The sequence below is a fragment of the Chelonia mydas genome, chromosome 25, assembly GCF_015237465.2.
Source record: "Chelonia mydas isolate rCheMyd1 chromosome 25, rCheMyd1.pri.v2, whole genome shotgun sequence".
Lineage (NCBI taxonomy): Eukaryota > Metazoa > Chordata > Testudines > Cheloniidae > Chelonia > Chelonia mydas.
The window spans coordinates 428,666-447,864 of record NC_057858.1 but is presented as its reverse complement, the minus strand read 5'-3'; the positions used below and the strand labels follow the sequence as shown (position 1 = coordinate 447,864).

At 50.8% G+C, this 19,199-nt stretch overlaps 1 protein-coding gene across 2 annotated transcripts in view; it reads left to right on the top strand.

The window, feature by feature from the left end:
• Positions 1-2,070: 2,070 nt before the first annotated feature.
• Positions 2,071-19,199, top strand: part of LMNB2 (lamin B2) — a 98,102-nt gene continuing 80,973 nt past the window's right edge. For both annotated transcript variants that reach the window (XM_037886006.2, XM_037886007.2), the window contains exon 1: positions 2,071-2,395. In XM_037886006.2, coding sequence (XP_037741934.1) covers positions 2,195-2,395 — 201 coding nt within the window. In that variant the 5' untranslated portion in view covers positions 2,071-2,194. The remainder of the gene's footprint in view (positions 2,396-19,199) is intronic.

The window sequence follows — 19,199 nt, the reverse complement described above, 5'->3', positions numbered from 1 at the left end:
GTTCCCTGCTCTGTCACAGACTTTGTGTGTCACTTTGGGTAATTCACATAGCATCACTGTGCCTCAGTTCCCCATCTCTAAAATGGGGATCACGGCACTTTTCCACTTCACGGGGTGTTGTGAGGATAAACACATTTGAGACTGTGAGGTGCACAGATACACAGTGAGGGGGGACAGATAAGTACCTAGGGTAGATGGATATTACATTGGGCAAAAACTACTCTAAAACATTAGACTTGCACAGTCAAGCACACAACAGTTAGGAAACGCCAGAATTCAGGCTGCCCAATTTCCTAAGTTTTTAAAAGCACAAACTAAAAAAAACAGAAATTCCATTCCATCAGTCACATTGACACCCAGATAGGGTGTCACCAAGGCTGGAAATTTTAGATTCACAGCACAGACCTCTATCACTCGAGCTCACTGAGTAATGAGTAGCAGCAGTAGGCTGTTATCCTCTTTGTGGACCAGCCACTAAAGGCAGGTACCGTAAGACACAAACCTTGCTATGGGGATTCATAGCTATTTGCTGGACAACAAAGCAATGTTGAGATGCAGGAATCCTGGGTTCAGTTCAGGGGTTTGGCGTGGGTGAGTACGCTGTAGTGCTTTCAGGCTATGTCTACACTGTGCAGTGTAGCCACTGTTTGTTGGCAGGAGAGAGCTCTCTTGAGGACACAAAACTTCCACCCCCAACGAACGGCGTTAGGGTTGTAAAGCACTGTTCACACAGGCACTTGTTATGGACAAAACTTTTGTCTTTTGGGGTGTGTGTTTTTTTTAATACCTCTGAATAACTAAAGTTTTGTCTTTCACTTGCCAGTGTAGACAAAGCCTTAGAGGCTAGACCTTTATAGGGGTTCCCAGAACTGTCAGCCACTCTGTTACCCCACTCAGCCTAGGAAGTGAGAACTTTGCTGTTCAGATAGTTTATTCAGACAGTTAAAGTTTGGCAAAGTTATAAGCAACTGAAAACAGGGCCTTATAATGGAACTTTTTAGGCACCCTTAACCATAGGTTCACTACCTATAAATGACATATTGTGAGACTTGAAATAAAATCATGAGAATTGGCAGCACTATACCATCTTTAACGGATTTGTTCTACAGAGTGTGTAGGGTGTTTGAGTATTGAATTATTTGTATATGAGATCTCTCTTCTCCATCTCCCTCTCTCAAGCCCTGGTCAAACAGGGCTGAATTTACAAAAAATGCTTAATTGACATACACTCTGTGCTGTGGTGGCTGCTCACCTATTTGGTAGCTATTGGTGAATCTTCAGATACAAAAACAGAGAGTTCGCATTTCAGAAGAAGCCCAGCATGGATGGTTCCAAGCACAGCGAAGTGCTTCAGTTTTGCCAGGTGAAAAACAATGGATGCCTCCTGGAAATGTTTGATAGACATTTGATTTGGCTAAATCTGCTTATTTGTATCTTTATTTTTCTTCCAGTTTTTTACTACATGCAAACAAGGAGCCTGACTACGCCGCTGACTCTGCGGCCAGGCTTTTAGCAGCCCCACCGTGGTTCTGAGGCTAACCGCGGCAAAGCTGTGAGCAGCACAAGGAGAGTGGTTTTCGGTTGTGGGACCCATGGCTGGAAAGCCGCAGTATGGTGCACGCTGTCAGGCTTGCAGCCCCCTCGCGTCCCTCTTGTAGCCTAAGGGGGACTCCTGGACTCCCTAGCCCTAGGCTGCTAAGGCGGCCTCAGAGGGGTCAGCCTGCCTCATGAAGCGGCTTTTCACTTTTAGTCGGGTAAAAGGACACTCCACGGTGCACCCCCGCCGACTCCTGTCCGGGCCTGAGGAGCTGTGTGGGTGGGGACAGGAGGCTCCGCCCCTTGGCCAGGGCCAGGGCACCTCCCCTCGCAGCCTTGTACGCGGGAAATAAGGGCTGACAGATCCTGCGCGGAGTCGGACGCAGGGTTGTTGGCATCGGGCCACAAAATGGAGGCCAGGTTGTGACTACAATCCCCAGCATGCTCTGCGGTAGGGGTTCCCGCCATCCTCGATTCCCCGCCCCCTTCGGCCGCTCCCAGAGCCCAGCCGCCGGCGGCCATCTTGGTGCGGAGACTTCATTTCCCAGGTGGCGCCGCGCAGCGGGGAGGCGGTGGCCTCCGCCATCTTGCTGTTCCCTCCCTCAGTGCGGCTGGATTGAATGAGCCCGCCGCTTGCTCGTCCCGCGAAGCGAGAGCCATGTCGGGCACCCCGAGCCGCGCCGCCCCCGGCGGGACCCCGCTCTCCCCCGCCCGCATCTCCCGGTTGCAGGAGAAGGAGGATCTGCGGCAGCTCAATGACCGCCTGGCCGTCTACATCGACCGGGTGCGGGCGCTGGAGCTGGAGAACGACCGTTTACTGCTGAAGATCTCCGAGAAGGAGGAGGTCACCACCCGGGAGGTAGCGTGAGGAGTGGGACGTGGGGGCCGCCGGGACCCGCCCGCCCTCCTTGGAGCCCGGCTGGCGGGGGCTTACCGGAGTGAGGGGCCGGGGGTCTCTGATCTGTCATCCCGCTGGACTGGGGTGGCCCGCCGGGGACACTGGGCGCTGGGGGTGGTCTCGAAAGACGGATACGAGAGAGAGATTGCGGCAGTTCTGGGCGCCGCTTGCCTCAGTGAGGGGTAGGCTGCACCCCGCCTGTGGGGGTCTCGCCTGGCGCGGCATCGCGGGGGGGGTGTGGCTGTGGCGGGGCTGCCCGGAGGGGTCTCGCCTGGCGCGGCATCGCGGGGGGAGTGGGGGGGCTGTGGCGGGGCTGCCCGGAGGGGTCTCGCCTGGCGCGGCATCGCGGGGGGGGTGGGGGGGCTGTGGCGGGGCTGCCCGGAGGGGTCTCGCCGGGCGCGGCATCGCGGGGGGGGAGTGGGGGGGGCTGTGGCGGGGCTGCCCGGAGGGGTCTCGCCTGGCGCGGCATCGCGAGGGGGGGGGGGGGGCCGGCTGTGGCGGGACTGTGTATTGCCTGTTACCCTAGCCTTACATGTTGCATTTGTTTGATGGAGTTGATGAGAAAGTTCATTCCCTCTTGCTTGTTGAAGTCTTTCAAATACCTTTAAATTGTAGTAATAGAGATTTGGGCTCTAGTTATGCGATGGTCCTATTTGTGATCTCAATAGGGAAGATTTTTGTTAACAGAATGGGAGCCGTGTTAGTTTGTATCAGCAAAAACTATGAGGAGTCCTTGTGGCACCTTAGAGCCTAATAAATTTATTTGAGCATAAGTTTTTGTGGGCTAAAACCCACTTGTTTTTGTTAACAGAAGTGTCTCTAAAACTACTTATGGGAGCTGATCAGATACAATGGTCATGGGTGTGACTAAGAACCCAGCTAGATCAGTGAATAATTGCAAAGTACTCTGTAGTGTGTAACTCGTGAGACAGGGTCGGGCCAGATGGCTATAGGAGAGTAATTTTTTTTTGAAGTAAAAAAGGTATTTTTTTATTTGCATAACACACTTACACATTGCATATGCTGTTTTGTTTTGTAACACAGCAACCAATCACAATTGTTTTCTCATTAGCTTCTGGGGAGGGAAGTGTTCAAGCTTGCCTGGGCCCAGAGCGGGGGGCTTCCTCGACTCTCATGGTCTTCCACCTTCCGAGTTACCTGGTGGTCCAGAGCGAGGGGGCTTCATCGACTCTCAAGGTCTGCCACCCCCTCGAGTTACCTGGTGTCACGCCCGAGTGTCACCAACAATTTCCTCCTCTGAAAGCACCCAACAAAAGGGGCAGGCTGTGGGGTGGACAACCCGGGGGGGGGGGGGGGCATGTGCACCCAGGTGTGAAAAGACCCCTCTAAGGTGGTGGTTTCTGCAGCAGCAATGGCTGGGGCTGGGGTCCCTTACTCTCTTCCCCCAATCAAAGGGTCAAAACAAAGGGAGCCGGACGGGGACACCGAGCAGAGAGCTTCGGACAGCGCCCACCGCTCCTCAAGCATCAAGGGAGTTGGTGGACTCCGCCCGGATACGTGAACGGACTGAGGATCAGAAAACGGCCCCACAGTCACAGGAAACTCCATCGGCCAACCTTCTCTCTCTGGTTTTATAGATGGCCGTTTTAGCCAGGGCCAGGAGGAGGTTAACTAGGAGATCCCGCGACTTTGTGAGGCCACGGATGGGGAGTGCATAAATGCAACCAAAAACGTAATAAAAGATTTGTGAAGAGCCAGAACAGGGGCTGCAGCCTGGCACACTCCAGATATATGTGCGCCAGGGTTTCCCTCACACTGCAAAAGGGACAAGTATCTGGGATGGAGTTGAACCGTGCCAAGTACGTGCCCGTGCTCTCAGCTCCGTGAAGGAACCGCTAACTAATGTCCCCAACGGGCCTCGGAACCAAGGTGGAATATAGGCTGGCCCACCGGGGCTGCTCACCCTCCAAAGGTGGCAGAAGGTCTCGCCACTTTGTGTTGGGGCGGGACACTAGGGTGAGGGCGTGAAGGGTGTGGAGCATGAGCGTGTATAGATGTTTCCTTGGCGTGGTTTGGAGGCATACCGGCCGTAGTTCATGCAGCTGGCTCGCCGTAAAGGAATGGGGGGGTCGATTGGGTCTACGGGGCAGGGGTCCAATTAAAAGGTCCGGTGGGCCTGGGGTAGAGGGTGGGCGGGGCGTGCTCTTGAGCAGGACCCAATCGAGGTAAGCTCTAGCAGCGGGCGGCAATGCGGCCTTCACCTCCTGAAGTATGCGCCGGGGGATATGAGGTCTGGAGAGCTCCATGCGCCGAGCGAGCGTCAGGGGATCCAGCCAGTCTCCCCGGTCGTAGTCCAGGAGGTCTCTGACTCTCGTGACTTCTGCCAGGACCAAGCTCTGGCGCATTGAGCGGGACTCTGCCACCTGCACACGGAGCTGGGGGTTGTGTAGCAGGGGCTCCGTGAGGAGATCTGCTCCCTCGGTGGCCGCCACGGACCTGGTCGTTAAAAACAGTTTCCAAGTCCGGAGGAGGTCCTGGTAGAAGACCGGCAGCCCAGAGAGGTCTTGCGGAAGACCTCCCGGACAGAGATAAAAGAGCTGCCGGTCATATCGGAGCCCTCGGATGCAGCGCAGGATGGCGTGCGCCAGTGTGCTCCACGGCGAACTGCCTGCACCATGAAGCAGCCTCTGTCGGGCCTGGAGGCGGAAGACGCGGACCTGAGTGTGCAGACACTTCAGGCCCTGTCCTCCTTCCTTCAGGGGTAGATGAAGAATCCCTACAGGGGCCCAGTGCGTTCCTGACCAAAAGAACCCCAGAATCGATGTCTGGAGGTTGGTCAGGAAACCCGGGGCCGGGACCAGGGTGTTCAGCCGGTACCAGAGCATGGACAGGAATAGTTGATTAAGCACCAGTGCTCTCCCTCGGAGGGAGAGACATCGGAGTAGTCCCGTCCATTTCCGGAGCCGCTCTATCACCCCGCCTCTAAATTTTCCCAGTTCTCCGGCGGAGAGGGATGCGTGGCAGAAAGGTAAACGCCAAGGTAGAGCAGCAGACCCGCGCTCCACCGGACGGTCTGAAGCATGGGTGGGAGGGAGCTCGCCTGCCGCCAGTCTCCTACCGCCAAGACAGAGCTCTTGACCCAGTTGACCCGGGCGGAGGAGGCTGCCGAATAGATGGCCAAGTCGCCCGGGTCCTGGACCATGAGGAGCACATCATCAGCGTACGCAGACAGGACCAGCCGCAGCTCCGGCTCCCGCAGCACTAACCCTGTCAACCTCCTGCGGAGGAGACAGAGGAAGGGCTCAATCGCCTGAGCGTACAGCTGGCCCGAGAGGGGGCACCCCTGCCGTACTACTCGCCCGAAGTTGACCGGTTCAGTCAGGGTCCAGTTGAGCTTAACCAGATGCTCTGCAGAAGCGTACATCACCCGGAGAAAACCCACAAACTGGGGTCCGAAGCCAAACGGCTGCAGAGTGCTCAGGAGGTACCCGTGGTCCACCCTATCGAAAGCCTTCTCCTGATCTAGGGACAGGAGGGCGAACGACGGGTGTAGAGACGGTCTGAGTTCCAAAAGGTCCTGAACCAGAAATAGGTTATCAAAGATACTGCGGTCCAGGACGGTGTAGGTCTGGTCTGGGTGGATCACGTCCACCATCACGGACCCTAGCCGCAGCGAGATTGCTTTCTCTACGATTTTGTAGTCCGCGCTGAGGAGCAAGACGGGACACCAATTTCGTAAATCGCGGAGGTCCCCCTTCTACGGCAGTAAGGCGAGCACAGGTCGCCTGCGCGAAAGAGGGAGGACCCCGCTCTGCAGAGACTCAGCCCAGATGGTGACTAGATCTGGGCCGAGGACGTCCCAAAACACGCGGTAGAGCTCCACGGTCAGCCCGTCCATGCCTGGAGACTTATTAGTGGGCATACGACGGAGGGCTTCCCAGAACTCGGCCAGGGTGAGAGGCAACTCTAGCCTGTCTGGGTTGCTCACTCTGACCGTAGGGAGCTGCTCCCAGAGCACTCTGCAAGCACCAGGGTTGATCGGATCCGGGGAGAAAAAACTTGCGTAGAAGGCTCGGGCCCTCCCGCACATCTCCACCAGTTCCGTGAGGGGGGTGCCATCTTCTCCCAGGAGGCAGGTGACGTATTTCTTGGTCCCGCTCGTTTTCTCCAGGGCATAGAAGAAGCAGGAGCTGCGATCCATCTCCCGAAGGAGGCGGATGCGGGATCGAACAAAGGTGCCCCGGGCCCGATGGGCTTCTCCCGGCACGCTCCGCAGAGGAGCGGGTCCTCGGGGTTGGCGGCCAGACATCTCTCCAGCTCTAAGACCTCCCGTTCCAACTGATCTATCACCGCATTTCTCCGTCGGCTGGTGCCCCGGGTGTAGTCGCGGCAGAAAAGCCTGGCACGCACCTTCCCCCGGTCCCACCACCGCCGCGCCGAGGGAAAGGCACGCTGCTGCCCTCGCCAGGCCGGCCAGAATTCCCGGAAGGACTCCACGAAGCCCTCATCCTCCAACAGGCTGTTGTTAAAATGCCAATAGGCTGGCCCTGGCCTCTCCGCACAGAGGGAGGCTGTCACGGTGGCTAGATGATGGTCAGAAAATGAGGCCAGCCGAATGCTGGAGGTGTGGGCTCGTGAGAGATGGAAGCGTGATAAATAAATGCGGTCCAACCGGAAGTGGCTCGACCGATGGGCTTCCACCTGGACAAAGGTGAACGTGGAAGTGTCATCCAGGTGGTGGTCGTGCCAGATGTCTACTAGGGAGTGATGTTCGACTGTCTCCCGGAGGGTGTCCGCGGCGGCCGGGCTCCGCTCGGTCCCCAAGCGGTCCTGTTCCTTGAGGGTGGTATTAAAGTCCCCTCCTAGGACCAGGCACTCGTGAGAATCTAAGGCGCCGAGGAAGGCGGACACCTGCTGATAGAATCGTAGCTGCTCTGGGCCCAATGTCGGGGCATAGACGTTAACGAGGTTAACCATGAGCCCCTCCATACGGACCCGGAGATGCAGCAGGCAACCCGGCACGGCCTCGGCGACCCCTAGCACCTCGGGCCGTAGGTCAGGGGAGAACAGGGTCGCCACTCCAGCTTGTCGAACCATGGCATGGCTAAGGTAGACCCTGTCCCCCCACTCCAGCCGTCAACTGTCTTCGGCGGTCGGGTCCGTATGGGTCTCCTGCAGGAAAACCACAGAGTACCCTCCCTCCCGAAGGAAGGAGAGCACCTGAGACCTGCGGAGAGCCATCCTACAACCCTGGGTATTCAACTTTGCGATGGTGAGAGGTGTCATGGGAAGGGTAGGGGGGCTCCTCACTGGCAGGGACGCTCACATCTCCCAGCAGGCTGCGCAGCAGTCCGTGACCCATCCCGTAGGTGAGTAATTGTTCACGGAAGATGTGGACCCACCAGTAGGCCGCGGCATCCTGCTTCCCCGTCCCTTTACCTTCCCCCATGAGGGCCCTTGTGGCCCGGAGGATTTAAGAAAAGTCCCCCCATCGCTGGAGAGCAAGTTGTACCTTGTTGCGGGAGCCACGGACATCCTCTAAAAACTTCCGCATCTCTCCTCGCAGCTCATGGGGGGTGGGGTTACGGTTTCCCGGTTTTTCCCCGGGGGGCCCTTGGTGCAGCCCTGTGGTCCACTAAAATGGACAAGCAGGGTGCGGACCCCTGATGGGGTGCCTAATAGGCTGGAGCTTCTAGGCCCGCCTCAAGCTCTGGAGCGATAGGGGGCAGTGGAGGGAAAATAGCAGCTCCTAATGGGTCGGGGCAGGAGAACACAAAGGCCGCTCCCTGGGGGTCATCAGTTGGGAAAGGGAAGGAGACAGCCCCGGGGGCGGCAATGACATTGCAGGAGGTAAATTGGATAGGGGCAGGGGCAGGGGCGAGGTTCTGGGTTTCGGGAGGCAAGCAGCTGGATGGTGGCGCCTCCCGATCAGGCTCAAGGGTTAAGGGGGTGGGGAGGGATCTCTGTGACGCTCCCTGTGGTGCATTTAGTGGCCACAGCATCAGGAGGTGGATTATCTTCTGTAGGGCCCCCGCCCGGGAAGGAAGTAGATTGCGCCGCACCAACGGGGGGTGCCCCTGGCGACTCGTGTCCCGGCCGCATGGCGCCGGCTGTCACCTGAGCAGGCTCGGTGGTCATCAGCGGGGTGCCATCAGCGGCTGGGTCGGTGGAGCAGTCCAGGGGCTCCTCGGAAGTGGGAGTGGAAGCAGCAGTTAAGGGGAGGGAGCATGGGGAAAAGAAGGGTGGAGTGAGGTCGCCCGGATCAAGATTTGCTGGCAAAAGTTTATCCTCCCCCTGGGCGACCGGGGTCAGATCTAAGGCCTCGATCTCCTCGAACATGGAGGAGAGGACACTTTCTGCTGCCCTGGGGTTCTCCCCGCCAGCACCTGCCACGACGGGTTGCCTCTGGTTTCACGGGGGCTTCGGGTAGTGTCAGGACAGAAGGGGCTTCCTCAAGGGTCTCGGAGGGGAGGGTCGTCTGGCCCCGATGTTGTGTATATGTAAATGATAGCAGTTATGAAATCTATGAAAAGGTGGTACAGGCTGAGGCCCATGCCCGAGCCGGAGCACAGGTTGCCTATACTGCCCCCGAGAGCAATTGGTTACAAACCTTGTTTTCAGGCTGGGGTTTGTCGTTTTGGCTTGGTGGTTTATTTAGCCTGTTATTGAAATTTCTCTTTCCTGTATTGCTTGTATTAATGGTATTATGCTGTGCAGTATCATGTGTCAGGAGTCCTTTTGCAAAAGTTAATAAGTCATTCTCTTCAGGGCTTTCACAAAGTGCTTATGCAAAGTCCTATTGTAAAGAAATAAGTAGCCCAAGTGAGAAGACTCAGAGCCAAGGCTGTTGAGTGTTTTCAAAGAAGGGAGTAGTTGTTGGGGACGCTGGGCATGGCCACTAGGTAACTCGAGGGGATGGAAGACCACGAGTGTCGATGAAGCCCCCTCGCACTAGGCCCAAATGTCCTTGGTCCCCCGCCCCGCCTGGAGGCACTCGCAGCAGTTATGCTGAGGATCTGCAACGATATGTTGCAGAGTCAGACTGCCTGAAACTAAACAAGGCCAAACAGGGCAGATATGGAAGAACAATGCTGAATAAAGCAGCTTTATGTATGGTTTAACAGATGGTACAGAGACCAAGGGAACTAGCTGGTAACTGGATTGGCTGGCTATATGGATACTTAGGGCAGCTTGCTATTGGATAAGCATGCTGAAGAAAGGATGTGTAAAAGCCTGTGTAACTTCCTGCTCTGTGTGCAGGATTTGAGATTCTATTCTCCCTGTACCTTGTTTGCAGCTGCAAATAAACTTTTCTGTTTCTCCACCCCGTTGTGATTATTGGGTGACGCACACCGGGTAACGAACCCCTGCTGTTGTTTGCCTCTGGCACTGGGTGCCGGTAACAATTTGAAAACTCAGTCTGCTGAATATTATCCTGTTGAAATGGGTGTAACAACACTACATGTTTCAGAGTAGCAGCCGTGTTAGTCTGTATTCGCAAAAAGAAAAGGAGTACTTGTGGCACCTTAGAAACTAACCAATTTATTTGAGCATGAGCTTTCGTGAGCTACAGCTCACTTCATCGGATGCATGTGTAATTATGAGATTTTGTTGTTTGATTGTTACTGAAATGTTATAATTCTGGGTAGTACCCATGAGCCATTTCCTCAGAGACAAAGATGCACTAGCACACCAGTGAAGTGCTAAAGTGCCATTACCTGCTTAAACAGAGATTTTCCAGCAGGGGAGATGTAAACAGGAAATTTACAATTTGTCTGGAGGACAGTTTGGTTCTTGCATATGCCGTGGAACTGCCTGCCCACGTGACCCAGCAAGGATTTTTCCAGTACACAAGGTTTGGAGTATAAGAAGGGGGAGGAAAACACCTCTAGCTACCTCTCCTTCTCTACACCTTATATCGCTCTTCAGGCATTCACTGATGTTATGAGCAGAACACTGAACTACTTATTCCTAGCGTATGTGCAACTTCCCTCAGGTGGCGCATGACCAGGATTCATCACTGAATTTGGACCGCTGATTGGATCATTACCTTCCTGGGCTGTGTACTGATAAGGAGTGCAATGTACTCAGCTGGGAGTGACTTTGCATGCTGGTGGCTGTGAGTGAGCAGTATCTGGAGGGGTTTGCTGTTCCCTAGCAAAGCAGCGTAAAAGGCATCCCAGGCTGGAGAGCTAAGGGGACTCTGCAGTTCAGGTTGCGGCCTGGGGAATGTCGCAGCAAGAGATCAAAGAATATGTGGTTCTACCTCCTGCAGCACATACAGAAACCACTACAATCTCCCTGTGCATTGGTAAGCTAACCATCATCATTATATATAAACCACCTGATGAACAGTGGCCTCGGCCAGCTCTGCAAATTGCACAGTATCTTGCTGTATTTGTGGGTGACTTTAATAGTCACCACACAATGGGGCTATGCAAACAACATTGCAGGTGAAGAACAGACCAACTGGGTGTTGGCAAAGGGTATGCTCCTCCTTTGTGATTCTAAACAGCACGTCACTTTCCATTCCACAGGGTGGGGCAGAGGATACTTTACTGACCTGAGGTTCATCTCTAAAGATGATACAGGGGCACACATGCCTGCATTGTGGATTGTCCTTAATGACTTTCCGAACAGCCAGCAGAGACCAGTACTGACCCGTATTGGCATCCTAATCCCAGTTCTCTACTCAAAACCAGCATTGTGCTGGAACTTCAAAAAAGCAGACTAGACCACATTCACAATGACTGCGGACAGTACAGTCTCCCACGTTCTCTCCTCTCCCACCCTCCAATGCCAAAGACTTGACTGTTTTGCTGCACTCCTAATCTCAGTCACAAAGAACATCCCCTGGGGAGACAGGTCACCATACGTTCCTTGCTGGGCTGCAGAGAGCCAGGAGCTCCTCCACAAATATGATGTGTAGAGACCCAGAAATTGGCAAAGCCCTCCTGGTGTCGCTGCATGCAGCGAGGCAGAAATGGTGGTTTGAATGTATAGAAGGTCTAAACTTCACACACTGGAGCAGACTCACTTGAACCTGCTGAGACAGTTGCGGGCTACAAATACCACACATGCCACCACGCTGCAGGTGAAAATCGGTGCTATCGCTGCTAAACTTTTGTGGCTGTCAAAACAATTAGTGGACAAACAGTATAACAGCATCAACTTGGGCAGGTGATGTCCATATGTATTCCAGTGTCCCAAAGAACCATTCACAGGTGAGGAGATTGATGCAGCCACTGTAGCCACAAAATTGGGAAAAGCAGCAGGAAAAGATGTCTGTTCTGAGTTCCTATATAATCTGGGTCTGCTGGTATGGAAATGTATGAAGCAGATTTTCACCAACATTCTGCAGACTGGTGAAATCCCTGGTGTGTGGCGAGAAGCCACTGTCATTGCACTTCTAAAGCCTGGAAAACCTGCAGATCACCCTTCTAGTTACAGGCTAATCTCCCTTTTGAGCACAAAGTGATGGAGTGTATGATTCTGAACCGAATGGGGCCCACTGTGGATGCCAGCCACCTCAAGAAAAAAGCCTCTAAAGTGAAGACTTGCATCAACATGATTCAGAAGTTAACTGGAACCAGCTGGGAATCAACAGGCCTGGTGCTACAAACATTGGCCTTGGCCATGGTGTACTTAGTTGCAGAGTACTGTGCATTTTTGTGGACAAGAAGATGCCATACCGAACTTGTCCAATTCAGCTGTCTTTACACATGTGAATCATCATGGGAACTTTTAAAATCAACACTTCTATTATGGCTTTCTGTATTAGCTGAAGGTTCAGTGTTTTGCTATCTGTCAAGATATAGCCATAGCATGAGAACTTAAACGTGCTGAAGACTGCCTAGACCTCTCTATCTGGCTAGCTATGGATAACATACCCCAACAATGCCTGAAATCACAAAAACAGTTATGGACCACATGTGACGACTTCATGTCTCTGGATCCAGCCAGGGAATGGGAAAGTGTGTGGGCATCATCTACTGACACAGTAATCCCAGGATACAAAATATATAGGAATGACAGAGTAGGTCATGAAAGCATAGAGTCAAAGTGAAAATCAAACTACCATAGAATCCAGATATGGATAGAAAATACATGCTTGAATAAGACTGTAACAGTAGGAATATACTACTGAGGACCTGACCAGGATGGTGATTGTGAAATGCTCCAGGAAATTAGTGGCTATAAAAATAGAAAACGCAATTGAAATCCCCCATTATTACTATCCCCATATTGACTGGGTACATGTCACATCAGGAAGGGATGCAGAGACAAAATTTCTAGGTACTATAAATGACTGTTGCTTGGAACAGCTAGTCCCAGAACCGACAAGGGGAGAGGCAATTCTTTATTTAGTCCTAAGTGATGCAGAGAATCCTGATCCAATGGGTGAATGTAACTGAACCACTCGGTAATAGCGACCATAATAGAATTAGATGTAAAATCCATGTGTGTGGGAAATTACCACAGTAGCATTTAACTTCAGAAAGAGGAACTACACGAAAATGAGGAAGCTAGTTAAAAGGAACAGTCATAAAAATGCCTGCAAGCTGCATGGAAACTTCTTAACACCATAATAGAGGCTCAAATGAAACACGTCCCAAATTTAAAAACCTAGCAAAAGGACCAAAAGGTGCCACCATGGCTAATCAAAGTAAAAGAAGCAGAGGCAAAAAGACATCTTTTTTTTAAAACCTGGAAGTTAAATCCTACTCAATTTTTTTTTTTTTTTTTTTAATTTAAGATCAGAAGAGACTATCAGTACTGCCACCAGGGGTTTTTCCTGCAACCATGACAGCCTCCTGGGCAGAGATGGGGGCGGGGGAGCAAAGCAGCGGCCCTCCCTGCAGCAACCAGGGGCTCTGGTGGCAGCAGGCTTTATTCCCTCCTCCCCACCCCCCGCAGCTTCAGGCTGTGGGCTCCAGCCCCCTGGAATGGTGGAACTCCAGGTTTCAGCCCTCTCTGTGCGTGCCGCCCTCCCCTCCCCCTTCCAGCTGTGGAGCTCCCGCTCTGGGCTTCAGGAGGGCTGGCCTTACTGGGTGCTGTCATCAAGAGGCAAGGAGCGGGGTGAGCCTGGGGTTTGAGGCTGCGGAAGGAAGTTGGGGCAATGGCGGGGTGGGGGGGGGCAATGGGGAGCCTTGGAGACCAGGGGCAATGGGTGGTGGGCCGGGGGAGGCAGCAGGGACCAGGGGCACCAAAATATAACTTTACATTTTTATTATTGAGTCTACTAAAAAAAACCAATGATTTGGACATGTATATGTGCATATTAATTTGTTTTTCCTAAAGTTAATCAAACGTATTAGGAAAATATCTGTCCACCAGCAAAAATTGGTGGCTGCACTCTGAGGCCACCAAAAATTTTGTGAGAACCTGACCTCCTGCACATGACAGGCCACAGAACCTCACCCACACATTACTGTAATAGACCCCAACCTCTGGCTGAGTTACTGAAGTTCTCAAATCATGGTTTAAAGACATCAGGTTAAAGCGAATCCACTACTTATACTAGTTTAAACATGCAAGTGACCTGTGTCCCATGCTGCAGAAGATGGCAGAGAATCTGGGGTTTTTTGCCTCTCTGATCTGGGGAAAATTCTTTCCCAACTCCAAATATGGCGATCAGTTAAATCCCGAGGATGTGAGGAAGATAGAAAGGAGCATAAACTTTGGCAAGTCAAGTGTAAAAGTATAATTAGGTAGGCCAAAAGAGAATTTGAAGAGTAGCTAGCAAAAGATTCAAACCTACAGCAAAAAAAATTTAGTATATCTGAAGCAGGAAGCCTACCAAACAATCAGTGGGGCCACTTGACATTCAAGGTGCTAAAGGAGCAATGAAGGAAGACAAGGCTGTTGGGGAGAATCTAAAAATTCTTTGCATTGGTCTTCACAGTAGAGAATGTGAGAGAGTTTTATAGCTGAACCATTCTTTTTAAGTGTAGGCTCTTTAGGGCCAGGCTGAGGTGTCAATACAGGAGATTTTTGAAACAAATTGATAAAATAAACAGTAATAAATCACCAGGATCAGATGGTATTCACCCAAGCGTTCTGAAGGAACTCAGATATGAAATTGGGTAACTACTAAGTGTGGTATATAACATATCAGTTAAATCAACTTCTGTACCAGAAGACTGGAGCATAGCTAATAAGACACCAGTTTTTTAAAAAGGCTTCAGAGGTGATCCTGGCAATTACAGGCTGGTAAGCCAAACTTTAGTACCAGGAAAATTAGTAGAAACTATGGTAAAGAACAGAATTCAGACACCTAGATTAATACAATTTATTGGAGAAATGTCAACATGGCTTTTGTAAAGGTAAATCATACCTTACCAATCTATGATGATTCTTTGAAGGGGGTCAACAATCATGTAGACAAGGGTGATCCAGTAGATATAGTGTACTTGGACTTGCAGAAAGCCTTTGAGAAGGTCCCTCACCAAAGGCTCTTAAGGAAAGTAAGCAGTCATGGTAAAAGAGGGGAAGATCCTCTGATGGATCAGCAACTAGTTAAAAGACAGGAAACAAAGGAGAGGAATAAATGGTCAGTTTTCAGAATGGAGAGAGGTTTTAATATAAACATAACTGATCTGGAAAAGGGGGTAAACTGAAGTGGCAAAATTTGCAGACTATACAAGACTACTCAAGATAGTGAAATCCAAAGCAGACTGAAGAATTACTAAGGGATCTCACAAAACTGGGTGAGTGGACAAGAAAATGGCAGATAAAATTCAATGTTGATAAATGCAAAGTAATACACATTTAAAAGCATACATACAAAATGGTGTCTATATTAGCTGTTACCACTCAAGAAAGAGATCTTGAAGTTCTTGTGGATAATTCTCTGAAAACACCTGTCGTGTTGTCAAAAAAGCTAAAGAATGTTAGGAACCATTAGGAAAACAATAGATAAAAAGAGAGAAAATATCATGCTGCTATATAAATCCCTGGGATGCCCACACCTTGAATACTGAATGCGATTCTGGTTACCCTATTTCAAAAAAGATATACAGTAGAATCTCAGAGTTATGGACACTGCGGGAATGGAGGTTGTCCATAACTCTGAAATGTTCATAACTCTGAACAAAACGCAGCTCTGGCTCCAGCAGTTCACGCTCTGGGCCAGGTTTCAGAGGCAGCTAAGCAGCTTCCTTGTAGGCAGCTTCTTTCCCTGGCCTGGGCAAGCTTGTTTCCCTCCCGGCTGGGAGGGGTGGTGGTGAAAACAGCACGTCACCCTCCCGGTGGTGTGGGGGGTGAAAACAGCACCCATGGCTTACAAGAAAGTAGTGCATACCCCAGTGCTGCTCTTGCTGTGGTTGCCTTGGGCTGGCACAGCTTTGTCTGCAAATCTCAGCAACCTCCTAGCTGTAAGTGAGTGCCCCATGCATGGAGGTGGAGGTAGGGTGGGGATAGGCAGCCCAGATGTGCTTATCTTTAAGGTGCAATACAAGCACAGTACAGTATTTGCTGGGTTTTTTTTGTCTCCGCTCCTGCCTGATCGGTTACTTCTGGTTTCACATGGTGTCCGGTTGACCGGTCGGTCCTTAACTCATGTTCGTATTTTTGAGGTTCTGTTAGAATTGGAAAAGGTACAAAGAAGGGCAACAAAGATGACTCAGGCTATAGAGCAGCTTCCATATTAGGAGAGATTAAAAAGACGGACTGGTCACCTTGGAAAAGAGATGACTAAGGGGGGAATATGATAGAGATCTATAAAATCATGACTGTTGTGGAGAAAATGAATAGGGAAGTGTTATTTACTACTTCCCATAACACAAGAACTAGGGATCAGCCAATGAAGTTAATGTGGAGCAAGTTTAAAACAAAGGGAAGTTCTACTTCACACAATACACAGTCAACCCTTGGAACTTGTCAGTGAATGTTTTGAAGTCCACAACTATATAACAGGGTTCAAAAAGAATTAGGTAAGCTTGTGGAGAATAGGTCCATCAGTGGCTACTAGCCAAGATGGTTAGGGCCCCACACTCTGGGTGTCCCTAGTTTGTGACTGCCAGAAGTTGGGAGTGGACAACAGGGGATGGATCACTTGATAATTTGCCTGTTCTGTTCATTCCCTTTGAAGCACCTGGCCTTGGCTACTGTCGGAAGACAGGATATTGGGCTAGATGGACCATTGGTCTGATCCAGTATTGCTGTTATGTCCCAAACAAGTACATTTTTACTGATGTGACAAACTTCCCTCCCAGTTCCAACTTGCCATGCAGACTTTGGACCACGTTGAACCACATCCAAACAAACCATGGAAGATGCAGCTACTTGATGCACAAGTGGAAAATCAGACTCCTCTTCATGGAACTGTGGGGAGAACATGGAAACCATTGAACACATCATAATGCAGATTCAAAGATGAACTGAATGATGTCCACTGTGTTATAGAGGAGGCCTTGAAATGGCTTATGGACCTACAACTGCATCTACAGAATGTTGTTCTGTAGATGCCATATGTGAGAGAGAGGGACTATTAACTTGTGTCTGTGCAGTCACTGGAAGTGCACCATGGCCTTGTTCCCCATACCTAAAATGTGTGTTCCTCCTCACTTCATCTTCAAAGTTAATAAAAACTGATTTCTGATAACACATTTAAGCTATAAATTACCAATCCTGGTGAATGAGACAAAGCTCATCTTCAGGTCTGGGAAAGGTACTCCCAGCTTCACAGCAAAATGCAAGGTGGAACAGATTGTTTAGCATAAGTAATTAGCGCACATTGTAATTGACCATTCAAGATGAACAATTATTTATTATATATAATTTTCTCACCCACCATGTCTCTCTAACACAGTGGTTCTCAAACTTTTGCATTGGTGACCCCTTTCACACAGCAAACCTGAGTGCGACCCACTCCCCCCTTATAAATTAAAAACTCTTTTTATATTTAACACTATTATAAATGCTGGAGGCCAAGTGGGATTTGGGGGTGGAGGCGGATAGCTCATGACCCTCTGAGGGGTCATGACCCCTGGTTTGAAAACCCCTGCTCTAATATCCTGGGACTGACACAGCTACAGTTACGCTGTATACAGTCCTGGTGAAAACTTCCTGGTATAATACATGGTTGTGCACAGACTATATAAAGGCCTTACTCAAATTTTGGAGTATGTCTGTGCTTCGTTCCTTCTTTGTGTGGTGTCTAGAAAATGAACTTGAACACCTTAATATCCGTATTCTGCTTGATTTGTCCCTGAGTTGGTCCACCTCCCTCTTGTTATTCCTCTTCTATGACATCTTGATCCTAAAGCATGCTTTGACATTGGCTGGGATCTCTCCAGCTGTTCTGTGGCCTTTCAACTGTCAATGAATACGAAGACACGGTAATTAACCTCATTTGAAACTGGTTAAATAGGCATTTGTTTCTTATGAGACATACTGTTAAAGCTGATGCTGCCTGCAGCTCTTGTTGAAGTAAGTCTTAACTAAAATAATGTAGCTACCATGAGTGAAGTCCCAAGCACAAGACTCTTCAGGAGAATGTGAAATAAAATTAATTATACAGCTACAGGTTTGTCATGGCAGGGGGGAAAAGCTCCCAAAGCATAATTTTCCTGTTTTGTCTGTGGCACTCTTGTATCGGTCACTCAGCCGCAATGGTGACAGGTTTCAGAGTGGTAGCCGTGTTAGTCTGTATCAGCAAAAAGAACAAGGAGTACTTGTAACACCTTAGACTAACAAATTTATTTGGGCATAAGTTTATGCCCAATGTGACAAAGTTCCTGCTCTACCTTGGTGGGTCTTGCGCTTATTGGCGGATTTGCTCGCCTTGGAGCTTCACGGCAGCCCTCAGCTTGCCTGTTTTTCTGAATTCACAGTCCAGGTCGACTCCTCCTGTGTCTGATCAGGAGTTGGGAGGATTTGGAGGGAACCCGGGCCCGCCCTCTACTCCGGGTTCCAGCCCAGGGCCCTGTGGAATGCAGCTGTCTAGACTGCCTCCTGGAACAGCTGTGCGACAGCTACAACTCCCTGGGCTACTTCCCCATGGCCTCCTCCAACACCTTCTTTATCCTCACCATAGGACCTTCCTCCTGGTGTCTGATAATGTTTGTACGCCTCAGTCCTCCAACAGTCCGCGTTCTCACTCTCAGCTCCTAGTGCCTCTTGCTCCCAGCTCCTCACACGCACACCACGAACTGAAGAGAGCTCCTTTTTAAAACCCAGGTGCCCTGATTAGCCTTCCTTAATTGATTCTAGCAGCTTCTTGATTGGCTGCAGGTGTTCTAATCAGCCTGTCTTAATTGTCTCCAGAAGGTTCCTGATTGTTCTGGAACCTTCCCTGTTACCTTACCCAGGGAAAAGGGACCTACTTAGCCTGGGGCTAATATATCTGCCTTCTGTTACTCTCCTATAGCCATCTGGCCTGACCCTGTCACACCAAATAAATTTTAGTCTCTAAGGTGCTACAAGTACTACTTTCTTTCAACCGCAATGGTGACTCCTGTCCGATGGGGTTGGGCCTGGATGTTGCAGCTCAGGTTTGACTCTCCTGCCCCTTTCTCATGATGGGGAAATAGAGAGCCATGTCGGCCCTGTTTGACACAGGAGCTGCAGCTGCCCGTGACTGGGGTCAGTGAAAGATGGGCTCCTTTTCAAACCTGGGATCCAGGCTTGTGGTTTACAGAAGCCACCCATGAATGTGGGGCAGGTTTGCTCTCTAGCTACAGTTCCGCTCTGCATTGGGCTGGGATTAGGGATACAATGCTGCCGGGTTGGAGGGTGCTGCTGCTGTGGGTGCCCCCGTATTTTGTCAAGGTATTTTTTTTTATCAAATGTCACAGAGCAG